Source organism: Mytilus galloprovincialis, chromosome 3 (genome assembly GCF_965363235.1).
Source record: "Mytilus galloprovincialis chromosome 3, xbMytGall1.hap1.1, whole genome shotgun sequence".
Lineage (NCBI taxonomy): Eukaryota > Metazoa > Mollusca > Bivalvia > Mytilida > Mytilidae > Mytilus > Mytilus galloprovincialis.
Genome location: NC_134840.1, coordinates 74,124,968 through 74,140,323, shown reverse-complemented (window position 1 = coordinate 74,140,323; position 15,356 = coordinate 74,124,968). Strand labels below are relative to the sequence as shown.

The 15,356-nt window shown below is 31.2% G+C and overlaps 1 protein-coding gene across 1 annotated transcript; it reads right to left on the bottom strand.

Moving 5' to 3' along the window:
- Positions 1 to 3,967: 3,967 nt before the first annotated feature.
- Positions 3,968 to 10,795, bottom strand: LOC143066797 (uncharacterized). The gene is made up of 9 exons (XM_076239605.1): positions 10,768 to 10,795; positions 10,334 to 10,600; positions 9,132 to 9,230; positions 8,576 to 8,710; positions 7,321 to 7,419; positions 6,087 to 6,204; positions 5,335 to 5,411; positions 4,610 to 4,796; positions 3,968 to 4,121 (listed from the first exon to the last, which is right to left on the bottom strand). Coding segments are annotated over exons 1-9 (1,011 nt in total). The 3' UTR covers positions 3,968 to 4,120.
- Between the last annotated feature and the right edge of the window lie 4,561 nt (positions 10,796 to 15,356).

Genomic DNA, 15,356 nt, shown 5'->3' with positions numbered 1-15,356 from the left:
GGTAAAACATTTTTAAAATGGAAACACAAAATTAATACCATATTATGTATTGTAGATCTTTGTCTAGCTTGGGCTTGCAAATCCCTCAACATTATTACCTAGCTTATAGTCCAAGGAATTTTAAACCATAAATATATTTCATTTACTACATGTACTACCGGTAATTATGTACACTGGTAATAATCTAATCTGTAAATGATTAATATCTATAGAAAAAATATTACTCAAAGAATATTATTTTGGAGCCGTAAAAAACGCAACTAATGATCAACAAAGGGGTTAAAATTAGAACTTACTGATGTCATTAACCTGCTGATGAAAAATATCTGACGGTACATATATGGGGGAGGAGGAGTGCTTAGATTAACTAAAAGTGTAAGATTTGGGTAAATGCTCATGTTCTTATATCCTATATGTACCTCCGTTTGAATGAATTTTAAATGACAAACATTAGAATCGTATTTTAATTTTGATTAATATATAATTTCCGCTTTCAACATTTTTATTTTACTTTAGAAAGCAACAGCAAAACCGATTAGTCGAGTATCATTTTGGTAGTCGATACTCGGTACTACCGAGGTATACTCGAGTACTCATCCACATCCCAAGTTATTATAATAACGTAAGTTATTTTTATCTTATTTATTATCAATGAATATTTTCAAAAATCAGAATTTGATTGCTAAACTTGAAAATATTCAGATTGACGTAGCGCGTATTGACACGGGGGGTACTAAACTTACTAGTATAAACAATTTATATGTTGAAACTCGATGGGAAAAATTGTCTGAAAGACGACGCAATCATAGACTAATTCATTATCACAAAATTTTGAATAATAAAACTCCAGAGTATTTGAAGAGACTTATTGCCTGATTCAGTAGGAAGTAGGCATGATCATAATACAAGACAAAGAAATAATATTACCCAAGTCAACACACGGACCCGTTTATATTCTGAATATGTCATCCCTGCAACAACAAAACTATGGAACACTCTTAACTTAAACATAAGAAAATGTGAATCTCTGTCATTATTCAAAAAACAAATTAGTACCCAAAATAGTAAGGTCCCAACGTATTATTATATAGGACATCGTCTTGGTCAAATTCTTCACGCTCGCTTAAGAATGGATTCAAGTTCTTTGAATTCTCACCTTTTCGTTCGTAATTTAGTAGACTCTCCAAATTGTCGTTGTGGTGATATAGAAACAAATACTCACTTTCTGTTATCTTGTCCTATATACACTAATTTAAGACATGAACTATTAGATTCTAGTTCAGTTCTTCCTGTCCAAGTAAACACAAAAACTTTGCTTTTTGGATCAACGGTACTCTCAGATGAGCAAAATAGTATTTTATTCAGTTTGGTGCAAAAATATATTATTAAAAGTAAACGTTTTAACCCTTGATGTTAATGCCTCATCACTCAATAGGAACCCAAGCATTTCACACTGTATACATTACAATAATTCACGTTTATTTATTATTTTTATTTTATTTTTCTCATGAATATTTTTTTTTCTTCCTTTTTCACCTTTTTCATATTCATATATTTATTACAGAGCATGCCAGTATTTATATTTATGTATTGTTCAATAAGTGTATTATGTCTGTAAAGGGAGACAGATTTGTAAAAGCAAATTGCTTGTTTCTGAATCCTTAATATTATTTCATTGTATAATATGTTTAATGTTGATTTATCTGAATAAATATTGTTTAAACTAATGAACATTTTTTTTATAATTTGAAGAATTGTAAATTGTAGATGAGATGCTGGAAAAAAATGATGTATTCCTGTTTTAATTAAAATTTACCTTAATCTGTAAGCTAGTTACAAACTAAAACCGAAGGAAACACATCAACTATAAGAGGAAAACAACCAAACATCAGAAACACTGAAGTGTAACAAAAAACAAACGACACACACAGAAACGAACTATAAGATCATTTTCTTGACGTGATACAGGACATTTAAAAAAAAAGTGGGTTAAAAATCTGAATAACGAATTTGAAACGTTTGAGAAATTTTAAAAATATTTTAACACCGTGTAATGGGACATTGTAACAAAGCTTAGTGTGATAAGGTGGCCGGTGACAAGTCTCGATTGTCTTACCCTATCCATTATACACTAATTTTTCAACAGTGGCGGTCACTACTATACACCTGATGATTAACCCATTCTCTCTTCTTGTACATTTACACTAATCCATTGTTTGCTATCTTATTCGTATAGCTGCAATTTAAGGCGTTAAACATCAGCTCATTATATAATGTAAGTGGTAAAGGTTCTAATCGTTATGTCATTGACATGAGGGGACATAACAGTTATAGGAAGAATACAGTGAACACGAATACCTGACTAAAAACGCCATGTTAGAAGTGTTTTCATGGAATATTAGGTATTTAGACTTATGCTCCGCTGATTGGATGACAATGCTGTCTAATTACATTTTTGGCAAGATAAATCAAAATTAAAATTGGTATTATTAAAAAAAAAATGCCAATTAAAATGTGGTAGAGTTTTGCAGAGCAGGATTCTAAAATAGGGTGGATAAATGTAATGCGTACAAACATTTTAATCATATTTATCTCTATTCAATAACTTTTGATAGTACGTACTGTCTATACAAAGATGCAAATTTATGACTTCAAGTATCATGTAAGAAAAAATTAAAACCACAAAAGTACTGAACTCAAAAATTCAAAACGGAAATTCCCTAATCAAATGGCAAAATCAAAAGCTCAAACACATCAAACGAATTAATAACAATTGTCATATTTCTGACTTGGTACACATATTTTCTTATGTAGAAAATAGTGGACTAAACCTGGTTTTATAGCCAGTTAAACCTCTCACTTAGATGAAAGTCGCACCAAATTCCATTACATTTACAACATTGTGTTACAAAACAAACAGACAAAATAAGTAAAAAAATGTCAAAAATAAGGATACAGGAGTCAATATTGAGTTATAATCATAATCACTATAAAAACAAACAGATATGTAATAAAGAGGCACAAAAAGCCATATAGACAAAGCACATTGACAAAAGTGAAAGACAAGAATTATCGATTGTGCTCATGATTGCTCAGTGGGATTTACAATTACTGTTTTACGAAGAAGATAGGGATTAGGACCAATTTATTAGGAGTTAAAAATTACTAAAGAATGCAACTCGAGAGAGAAGAATCCTTTTCTTTAAGGGGTGGGCTACTGCCAAACACTGACAAAATCAATAAAAATATGATATGGAAGAAACTTTTGTTGAGAAAAGCTTTATAAATGGTGACTCTTTCTGATGACTGGAACATGTTGATCCTTTGAATAGGGATGTATCAAGAAAATATGCTTACATCACTAAGTACTGCCAATTTGTAGGATGCTTGTCGGTTAATTATTAAGTATATGATCCACTGCTATCAAAATTAAATTGTAAGAAAATGAAAAAACAAATAAAATTCATTACGATTTTTCAAAGAAGGATTAAATAGTAAGGTGGTTTCATCCGACATTTAGTGCGCATTTACATTGTTTGTTAACAATGCTATGTGAAAGGTCCAAAGTAAGCCGCTTGTTCCTATGTTTTGAATGTTCCAAAATGTGAGGCATCAGTTCTATTTCGATGAATGATATATGTAAATTTTCAATTTATAAAGATTAATTAGGATCAATTTAAAAACTTGGATATGCATTGATCACTTTGGCGAGGTACTTACCACATTTAGCCCTGACGTAAAACAAATAAATACAACATCGAAGACAACAAGTCGATAATATTTTATTAGTACGATAGACTATCTATAAATTGAGAAAAAATGTTTTTGAATATGCAGTTAGTAAACTGATTTAAAAAAATCTCGATTATCTAATTAATGTATATTTTGTTTAGTGTTACGTTCTAGTATATATTTCACTGTTCTAATGCACATACCTATGCGCGTACAATAAATATACAATGTAAGTAAAGTATGCATTTTTTGTTGCAATCTATCAATATATTATTATATATTATATTATCTACAATAGTATATGTACACAAATATTGATATTATTGTTATATCTTGTAAATCTAAGTTAACTTAGAATGGTAGTTCCTCGTCATGGTCATCCTCTTTCTCTGAAATAAAAAAACCAAACCATTATCAAAAAAAGTTTAAAAAAAAAAATGTACAAGAAACATTATTGTATTTATTTCTGTTTTGGTGCTGGGGTTAGATAACACTAGTTAAATTTATGTCTTAAATGTAACTTATTGTTCAATATCATGTTTTCAAATTGGAGAACTGTTTCCATTATAAACAAAGACAGCAAATAGGCATTTGATATGAAATCCGAGATTCTGCAAAGTTTTTAATCAAGTTTCATTTGGTGTGTAATGTAAGACTGGAATATCAAAGTGTCGAAAGAGAAAAACAATTGGTTGATAAAAACACAGCCCGGAACACAAAGAAAGTTATGGGAACTTTATTGACCTTATCATATATATCTCGGATATTTTTCCAGACCTATTCTAGCGGCACGTCATATCACCTTGTATATTTATAGGGCACTCCCATCTCCCCCGTGACACAGTACAATGAAGTCAATATAAAGTATAATACGTACCAACAATTCAAACTATCAGTGTCGCCTATAGGCACGCCGTTGTCGCCTTTTTGATTACCATTTTCATCAACACAGTAACATACAGAACCAGTACATTGTATAGGTTCATAGTTTCCATTTTTTGAGCAGGAAAACATTTTCCCTACCATTTTGGTCTTCTCATATTCTGCCTTGTCACGTGCACATTCTACAAAAAATGATATTATGCCTTTATGTTTTTGCAATTAACTTAAGGATTGTTTCCTTTTATCATTCGAATATATCACAATTCTTTCTCTGGCTCTTCTACATTTCTTCGAAATAAATTAGTGAATAAATGATATTATGGGATACTGATGTTAACATTCATACACCATATCGGAACAGATCGTGCATTGCTTCCTTGATTTAGAAGTAAGCGTATGACCACCAATACTGAACATTACTTATATTTATATTAGAATTGGTACAATGCAGCATGCTTTTACATATCTTAAACACTAAGCCTTATACGATGCAGCACGAGTTGGGTTTTTTTCACAAGCAGATAAAATTACAGTCTACTTGGCTGAGAAAGAGAAAAAACGGTTGTTGTTTCTTTTTTCTAAGTTACGAAGGAACTGTCACATCAATATTTAAGAAAACTCGTCGATTCATTAACACTCCACAAAATATAGTTTCTTTTACTTTGCATGATACACCCAATGTACGTTATCATGGTTACATAATAAAGTAATTGAGCTTACTACAGTTCATATCTGTAGTGTTGTCTGTTTCTGCATAGTTCGGTATTTCAGATCCGTCCTTCATAACACAGTAACACCTATAAATATAGATCAAAATGTTACTTTCCACTTATGTTGACATCTGTAGATTACTTTATATTCTTTACGATTTATGAATGTACCTTGTACATACCTTCTTTACATCTGGTTTTATGTTGTATCGTTTTGATGTGACTCACTGCTTGCTATAGGTTCATGCACCGGTTAGGAATTTGAAAACACCATATTATAATTTTAAGTTAGAAAGTAAAATAATAAAACGTTACAATCAACATTTTTTCCGATAAAGAGATGTCCAGGAGTTAAGTAAAAATAAAATTAATCATAAGATCCAAATTGCTAAGAATGTCTTATTTACTTATAGGAATATATTCGACCTTTATCAAAATGCACAATCAATGTTATCTGAGTTATGTTACGTTTTATTTTTCTTTATGTCATTTGGTTTGTTCGTCACGAAAATTACACATTTCAATCAAAATTAAAAAAAGAATCTTGTTTACATATAACTATATTTATTTATTGTTAATAATAATATCCCCGCTTTAAAAAAAGATTTTCAAAAATGTGTCACTGGTACGTTCGGCTGATGGCACGGGTGTTAAACGCAGAATTTCGGGAAAGTTCGGAGAGCCTACAATATTGCTTCGGAAGTAGCATAGGGTCATGTATATGTAACCGAGTCTTACCACAGACACTTTTTATATACATACTCTGATCCTAGAAATGCTCCTTCACATTGTGTTGGGGCAAACGTCCCGTCACTGTCACAGTTAATAGTTGGTCCACCCACAAATCCTTTGTGTCTTTGTTTTAATTCTAACTCACAAACTTTAAAAGACCAAAACAAGTACATTTGAACAAAACGATAATTGAATATCTAATACTCGGGGAGACAAATTTCAATGGTTCATGCAAGTAATTCGTGACATTCAGAAACATTAAATTTAAAATCCAAATAAGTTTTTATTGTGTAAAAAAGACAGCCTGTATCCTCTTACATCAGATATTGCTTGTGTTGTACTGCGTATTGCTATTGGTGTGCTGAAAATTGCCTCTTTAATTCAAAGATTTGATAATTCATTTTAATCAGAATACATTATTGTCTAAAAGCAGTATGATAATGTTGATTGAAAAATTCCTGTTCTGTTATCGGTAATTCTTATATGCTGTTATTCTTGAATTAATGAGGTTTAAAACAAAGTGTACTGCAAATTGCAACACATCTATGTTTTAGCAAAAAGGAATGATTCATATCAGTTACATTACTGATTATAGATAATCACTGGGTACCATCAACACCGGATATAGGTACCCCCGAGGCAAAGAAACCATGACAACAAAAAGTACCTATTCTAATCTCCGTAAATTAATAAAAAAAAATTGACATATTCGCCTTGCAGTCTATCCGCTTTATTAGTATGAATTTCTCTGAGTGTGTAAAATTAAGTTTATTTCGAAATATAGTGTTATTCAAACTTAAACGTGAAATACCTTTGTTCTACGTACACGTCAAGTGAATATTTAAAGGCTAAAACTAAATGTGGTTTTATCAAGTTTAAACTCGTCACACGATTCGCTGAACAGGTACCACCCGCTGTCTAATTCTTACGATTTGAAGAAAGAGACAGTTATGGCTTGTGATGTCCAACATAACTGGCATGTCTGTCGCGTACAAAGCACAATAGATGTCGTTTGAGTGACAGGAGCTGTCTTCTTTTCCGAAGCACTGTATATAGATGATATACAATGGCGGATCCAGAACGTTTGAAAAGGGACGGAGTTCCCTGAAACAGATTATATACTGCCGAATCAAGGCGAAATATTTTTAGACGGGTGTATTATAAAAAATCATAAAAATCGTGAAACACATGATATAATATTTTTTATCGATCGAATGTGGAGTACGACATATACGCTCCTAGTATAGGAATCGTGTTAACTTACCAGGCTCACACATATTGTTCACACAAATAAAACCAGGTTTGCAGTGTGATGTAAGGGTTCCATGTACCAATAGAACAAAGCACAATTCTTTATCGTTAGCTAGAAAATAATAATTCAAATGATGTATGACGTTAAAAAAAATTAAAATTCAGTCAGATATTTGTCGACAATGAGAGTAAGATCGTAACACCATTATTACTTCATAATGTCATTTATCATTTGAAATAAAACGGTCAAGCACAAACAAATTATTTATTTACGAAACGTAGAAAATGTTAATATGTTTTCTTTCAAATAATGCATTCAAAAATATACTTTTTGTTGTTGCGATGTACAAGTACCCGGCCACGTTCACTATGTTTTTTTGTTAGATGTATTTCTATTTGTATCCAACTGATGAGTTTATCCTTTTTCAACTGATTTTTTTCTTATGTTGTACTGTTACAACATTGTCCCAGGTTAGGGGAGGGTTGGAAACCCGCTAACATGCTTAACCACATTCTGCATGTATGTGCCTGTCCTAAGTCTGGGGCCTGTAATTCAGTGATTTTCGTTGTTTTACTTTGTTAGGCATTTGTTGTTCGTTAATTCGTTTGTACATAAATTTGGCCGTCAGTTTTCTCGTTTGAAATGTTTAACATTTGTCATAACGAATTCGGGGCATTTTATGGCTGACTATGCGGTAAAGGTTTTGCTCATTATTGAAGGCTGTGGGGTGACCTATATTTTCTGTGAGATTTGTTCTCTTGTAAAGAGTTGTCTCATTGGCAATGACAACACGTCTTGTTTTTTTTTTTTTTTTTTTTTTTTTTTTTATATTAAACACAAAATATTATAAATAGCTATGTATGTACCAGTTAAGATATTATAATTTCTTGCATAAATAACATTACATTTAAGGATGGCTATAACTTTGTTTCTGTCTATGAAGAAATAACATTAAAAATGTGGTGCACTGAATAACCCGCGTAGTGGGTTATTTTAAAGTGTGCACCACATTTTTTATGTTATTTTGAATAGACAGAAAAAATATTGCAGTCTTTTCTTATAATTTAATTCCAAATTCTATTTTCAACCGTAGTAAACCTAAAAAAAAACGTTGATGACGTCACGGTCACATGCCAAAATTATGTCTATGAGCTGATAAACAAACAACGTCAGCCAATCAGAAGACGCGTTATATCCAAAATCAAATTATTCAGAAATATTGATATTCTCAGTGACAATGTGAAAAAATACATTGCAAGACACTCACCATGTGTAGATTCGCATATATCACAACAATTACAATCGGTACCCTTTGGTATGATTTTCCCATCACAATGACTAATCGGCTCACATTTAGCAAAGTTACAGACCGTTAGGCATAGTGGCTGGATATGGTGGGTGTCTGTAAATTTAAAACAATACATATAATAGCACCAGTAAGGAAATCAAATTAACCGGATCTTTTGGTCCATAACCTTTCTGTTGGTTTAATTGTGGTTGTTATTGTCAAACCTTGAATTAAAGATACCCCGCGTTTGGTTTTTTTGGAGGTTCGTGTTGCTAAGTCTTTGGTTTTCTATATTGTGTTTGACATACATTTGTTTGTCTTTTGATTTTTTTCCTGTTTTTTCCATGGCGTTGTTAGTTTATTATTTGATTTTCGACTTATGAGTTTGAATGTCCCTTTGGTATCTTTCGCCGCTCTTTTTGAATATTAGTAATATATTGTCTATCATTGCGGCCTTATTTTTTTTAGAAGGTTTAAATATTTTGTGGATGATGTTGGTAAATAGTTGTTGAACTAATAACGGTAATTAACCTACCCGATACACATCTTCCGTTATCACAGTGAAGACTAGGTCCACATTCTGATGTAGGAATGAATCCAAGTGGGTGCACGTCCAGACATGTATCTCCTTCATCTTTAAAAGAAACATTTGTAAAACATGATGCGTGAACTAAACAGACATGATAAATAAAATAGTTAACATATGGTATATGTACGTTTTTTTAAACTACATCTTGAAACAAATTAAAAGTAACGGAACATATAAGACAATTATATAGGTCACTAAAAAAAAAAATTTAAAGATCCTATATTACATTATTCTGGTATCGTGCAGTATTTTTTTTTTGGCGAGGAAGGTTTACTTTAGGCAAATATGGCCTTAAATTTCAATTTTATCAAAAACTTTCAAAATAGCCATAATCTGGTTGAACATCTTAAATGGATCTTTTTCAAAAGTCTTACTTCTTTCTTATAAAAAAAAAACCCGTCTATACAAGAGTATATTCTTGACTTCAAAGTCATCACATTTTCAATGAATAGTCAAAATACGATAATTTATAGGTATAGGAAGATGTGGTGTGAGTGCCAATGAGACAACTCTCCATCCAAATAACAATGTATTAAAGTAAACAATTATAGGTCAAGGTACGTTATGCATTTTTTGGACATAACAACTTGAGGAAACTAATGGCCGCAACATAGGATCCAAAATGTTTTGTAACCAAAAAATGCTTATGATCATATTGAAACGCTAGACACAAAAACTTTCTGGATCTTGTGTTTAGGCCAAAGTAAATCATAAAAAACTGTTAAGAGTTATTAAAAAACTGACATTACAACACAAATGATGCATACTTAAGGAGTCAAAATGAAGTCATTTTGTATAAAAAATATCCCAACAATTTGCTATGCGAAATTTGTAGTATTTTGGCCTCAGAATTCACTTGTTTTGCATGCGATTTGAGAGAAATTTGTCAAGCATTTTTGCAAAATGTTGTTAGTTAGTTTTTTTTTTATCTCCTCAGTAACTGCCTTTTGGAAAAAAAATATAATGATGAATATTTAATGGCAAATTGTAAGCTTGATCATTTTAATTGTAACAATCATCAGTTATCAAAATGCTTTCTGCCAGAGGATTTTAGCTAAAAAAATATCGACAAAAATTTCAGTATTTGGAAGATCACTTCATAGACTTTTGTTTGTACTACATTATGAAAAAAATATATTTCAACTTACCGAGTTGTATCACACAAATATCACAACATCCGCAAAAGCCACCATTCCTTTTTATGACACCGTCACATTCGTTTATCGGTTCACATGTAAATGACTCGCAATCGGAGGGTATGCAAACTATACGCTTTGCTATATTATCTGTCTGGAGTTCATGTCTGGTGTTGGCTGTCTGGAGTTCACGTCTGGTGTTTTCTGTACGTTGAACACGTTTGATGTCGTCTGTCTTGAGAACTCGTCTGGTGTTGTGTTTACGTTTAAAAAGACCACCTGAAATTATAAAATTTGTGAAAATAGACGAGTAGTAATATTTAAGTAGTAACATTCAAATCATTTCATAACATTGTACATGGCTTTCGCTTTCATTGGTTTTGAAACACTCGGAATTTAGTCATAACGATTCATTAAGGTATGCATTGTAAGATTCTAATACTTACCCCCTAAAACTTCGGAACAGGTCAGCATAACGACTGCAAAAATGACAATGACCTTCATCATGATCTGTCTGTCAACAAATATTACTGAACGACAGAATCTCCCCTTTTATTGCATCCTGTTTTTTGTATGCCCTAGACGTGGGCCGATCAATCAGAGCGTGTGGAAATTAGTATCAACATTTATGTGTAGGAACTTAATGGGTTTCAAGACTGTACTTTAACTTCTGTTTATATTTCAATGTACTTTACGGCCAGCTATATACTGACGTAGGAACCTGCTGTTCAATAGTTGTTGTTTGTAGATGTGGTTCATAAGTGTTTCTAGTTTCTCGTTTTTTATATAGATTAGACCGTTGGCTTTCCTGTTTGAATGGTTTTACACTAATCATTTTTGGGGCCCTTCATAACTTGATGTTCGTTGCGGGCCAAAAGCTCCGTATTGAAGGCCGTCCTTTGACCTATAATGGTTGACTTTGACAAATAAAAAAAAAAATGATTTGGATGGAGGGTTGTCCTTTTGACACTCATACCACATCTTCTTATATCTATAGAATCTGGTAGATAGCTGGTTTGATCGAGGACGAGGTCTGTTAAAGACAACCAATTCGTTTCGCTTTGATCCCTTGTCCAGGTTTTTGAGTTACTTTTGGTCCTTTTTGATTTTACCAACTCTAAAATGTTTGAATTCGGTTTGGACTTTCAAATGTTTTGGACTCGAGTGTCACTGATAAGACAATGATTATCGAAATGCGCATATTGTGCAGTAAAATTGATATTGTGAATTTTATTGAAGTTGATTAAGTAATGTTCATTATATTTTAAGACAGTAAAGGAATTAATAGTTCTTGATTTTGTTTAATATTTATAAGTTCTAGAGGAAAGTTTCCATCTTATAACTATATGATTAATATTGATGCAGTTTTTTTCTTTGTTGGTAGGTACCTTTGTATTTCTATATGTTCATGTTGCTTTAACATTAATTTTACGTTCGACAGGATTGACCGTGCATTTGTTTCTTTGGTTACATTCTGACTTTTGTTTATTACATCATCAATAATGTCTAGCAGCATCCGGATTAAGTTTCCTGTTTTGATTTCTTACATTTGTATGCACTGATCCTTTATTCAGCACGGTCCAATTGATTTAGAACTAATTACTAGGTGAAGACTATAATGGTAACAGATCTCATTACATATTTTTCTATTTCGTTCTTCAATAAATTATGTTCTCGAAATATACGATTCACTGAAAAAAAACCGTGCCCCCATAATAAATCAATGATCAGTGCTTTGAAGGTTAATCCAGAAAAGCGCTTTGAAAGTAAATAAATTATAAAGAAATATATCATTAGCTTATATTATCCAAATGGCAGAAACAAACTGAAAAAACACCAATATCATAAATCTGACCGCTATGGGATTCCTTTATTAATCCCCTATCTAAATAAACTTGTGTTTTGAATAGTTAATTACTTTCAAACTGAGAAGCGAACTCCCCCAACTAAATAAGTCTTACACCTAATACGTAAAGGTACTGTTCAAAAGCGGTGAACTGATGTGGTTATTAAAAGTTGGTCACATGAGCTAAAATTTGCAGTTTATTCATAGCTTAGTTACTTGTTCGTTAATTGACCTTGAAATTTAAGTGGGATTTTAATAAAGCACTTGTACTTTATCTAAAAATGCGGGTAAAAGTTTAAAATAAATACAGAAACTGCTGACAAAAGCATGTCTTTAAAAAGGATAATGTTTTTAACAATAATACCGAATTCAAATGCAAATTCAAAACTCCATAAAAACTGACAAAATCAATCGCTATCTATCTAACGTATATCCCTAGGTAAATTTTTAACAAAAATTTGCATACAAGCTCTTTTTGACTACCCGTTCAGATACACCATGAATTATACCTTCATGTGCTACTTTAAGAGATAAATTGTGTCGAAATTTTACACATTAACTCTATTTTTTGGTTACTTTGACATTTCTATCCTTTGTGTAAAAGAAAAACACAGGCGGATTTTTGTAAAGAAATTTGGAATCATCTTATTTATACAAGTTAGCACAAAATAGTATAACAATTTTTTAAAAATATATCACTTTTATAAAATTGTCATGATTTTAGAAAAAAGGGCATGTTTTGCTGTATATTTGTCTGATTAAAAAGATTCCTCGATGATATGTTCAATAAGACCCCCAAAATTTGGTACAAATAATCTTCATACAAAATCAAAGTTAAATGAAATTTTTAAGAGATATTAATCTTAGTTGGTAATAGAAAATATTTCTAATCAAATAGTATTTTGCAAATAAAGTTTCTTTGATACATATTGTAGTTGAAAAGTAAAAGTTTTTTACTTATTGAAAAGTAGGTGTTAAACATGTATGTGAATACTATTCTAATTAATGGATAAAATGCATGATTATCGTATTACTAACATGCATACTTTTCTTGAAATGAATTTTAATGTGCGTATTGTTATGCGTTTACTTTTCTACATTGGCTAGAGGTATAGGGGGAGGGTTGAGTTTTCTTAAACATGTTTAACTCCGCCGCAATGTTGCGCTTGTCCCAAGTCAGTAGCCTCTGGTCTTTGTTAGTCTAGTATGATTTTTAATTTTAGTTTCTTGTGTATAATTCGGAGTTTTATGGCACGCCTGAACCACTTTTATAGATAATCCTAGATTATCTCAGATAAACCAGGATTTTCTCAGATAAACTAGGATTATCTCACTTTTTTACATGAAGCTCAGATAAACCGGGATTATCTCGATTTTTTCCAGATAATGCGGGTTTATCTCAGAATTTTCAGATAAACAGGGATTTTCTCCAGATAATGAATTTTCTATATTTTCTCAGATAAACTAGAATTTTCTCGAATTTGAATTAAGCTGAGATAATCCTAGTTTATCTGAGATAAACCGGGATTATCTGAGAAAATCCGGGATTATCTGAAAATTCTGAGAAAATTGATTATCTGAAAAAAAGGAGCCAATAGAAAGTCACGACACATTGGAAGATAATTTCATGGTCATAAGGGATAAGATATAGAGACCATGGTGCATCTATACAGACAGAATAATGAAAGATAAGAATCTTACGGGAAACGTTTTAGAACGTTTAATTTTTCTAAATTTTATAAAAAAAATAACAATTGATTTATTTAGGATGTACATGTATTACAGGTACATTGTATATCGATATTAATGAAGATCAGAGGGAAGTTGTCTTGAGAGTTTCTTTTAAGAGAATTTGAATGTAATATCCGTATTTTTCCTTATGAAGATAGCGAAATATGTTACATAAATCTGACATCCGCACAATTAACTAGGACAAATAACTTTAATGTTGAAATAAGTTTAGCACAGATGAAATACACTATTTAGAAGTCCTAAAGGGTTTCCTTTTAGAAAGTTATAATCTTAATTAATAAAGATATCACGTTCCATTTTTCTTTCCGTAATTTTCTCTATTAAAACAGTGAAATATGGTATCATACATTTTATTGCTTAATGTTACATTTTAGTACGTTTTGTACTTACATTTTGTATTTTATTAGTAAATTGAAATATACAGTTTTAAGTGTTTTTTGTTAATTAGATAATCTAATCATGATGATGACAAATACCCAATACCTGAAATATTTATTACCTTACAACTCTATTATATTGTTTATTAGTTTGTTATTTAACGACACGTGCCCAGTGCATTGTTAACCATTAAACAAACGCTGTTAACACGGGTGCTTGATCGCCACATTTTGCATTGAATTAGATCTATTTTTTTGCAGCTTGTATTTTTATTTTTGTTCTAAGAAAACCTTTCATACTCAGTGCAATCAGGAGGTCCTGGGCGGTTTTAAGACTTTCTGGAAAATTATTACTTAAAATATTTTTTTTACTGTTAAATGAAATACATGTAAATTCATGGAGTGTCAGTGAGTTTTAATTTATTTTACAAATGAGAGCCCAACTTTGGTAGTCCAGATTGAACACATTGGGCAATCGTATATATGCAATCAGGAACAGATGTATCCACAAAATTATAATAACATTTTATGTACTTTCCTGCTTTAATAAATCATTTTTAATACACAATACTATTTATAAATCAATGTTTAAAAGTCACCAATTTATGCTAATTAAGATTAAAACTTCATATAACATATTGTAATACTTAATCTTGTAAAAATTTTCATTAATAAATACTTTTTAAACTAACTTAAGATTAAAATTGCATGTGTCATTCGGTCATTTCATGTGTCATTCAATCATTTCATGTGTCATTCAATCATTTCATGTGTCATTCAACCATTTCATGTGTCATTCAATCATTCGTGTTACGTATCTCTAGTACTTATCTATGGATAAGAGCTAACACTACGAAAACAAATTCACTAGAATTAATCGAAAAATTCTAGAAAAAACTACCTCTAAGCTTATACTCTCATTACCAACTTGTGTAGCAGATGTTACTATCATCATCCTAAACGGAATACTTCCAATAGCCCAACTTCATATTAGACTATTGAACAACATCTTTTGCGCAAGGAATCGATTGGCGCTATTTTCTTGGCCTATTTTATTGCT

Excerpts from the sequence above, each read along its gene's own strand:
- LOC143066797 (XM_076239605.1), bottom strand. The coding sequence starts at position 10,795 with ATGCTGACCTGTTCCGAAGTTTTAGGGG. Across the intron at positions 7,420-8,575 it reads TATATGCGAATCTACACATG|CTAACGATAAAGAATTGTGC; the intron begins GTGAGTGTCTTG and ends ATTATTTTCTAG. Across the intron at positions 4,797-5,334 it reads CACTACAGATATGAACTGTA|AATGTGCACGTGACAAGGCA; the intron begins GTAAGCTCAATT and ends CATTTTTTGTAG.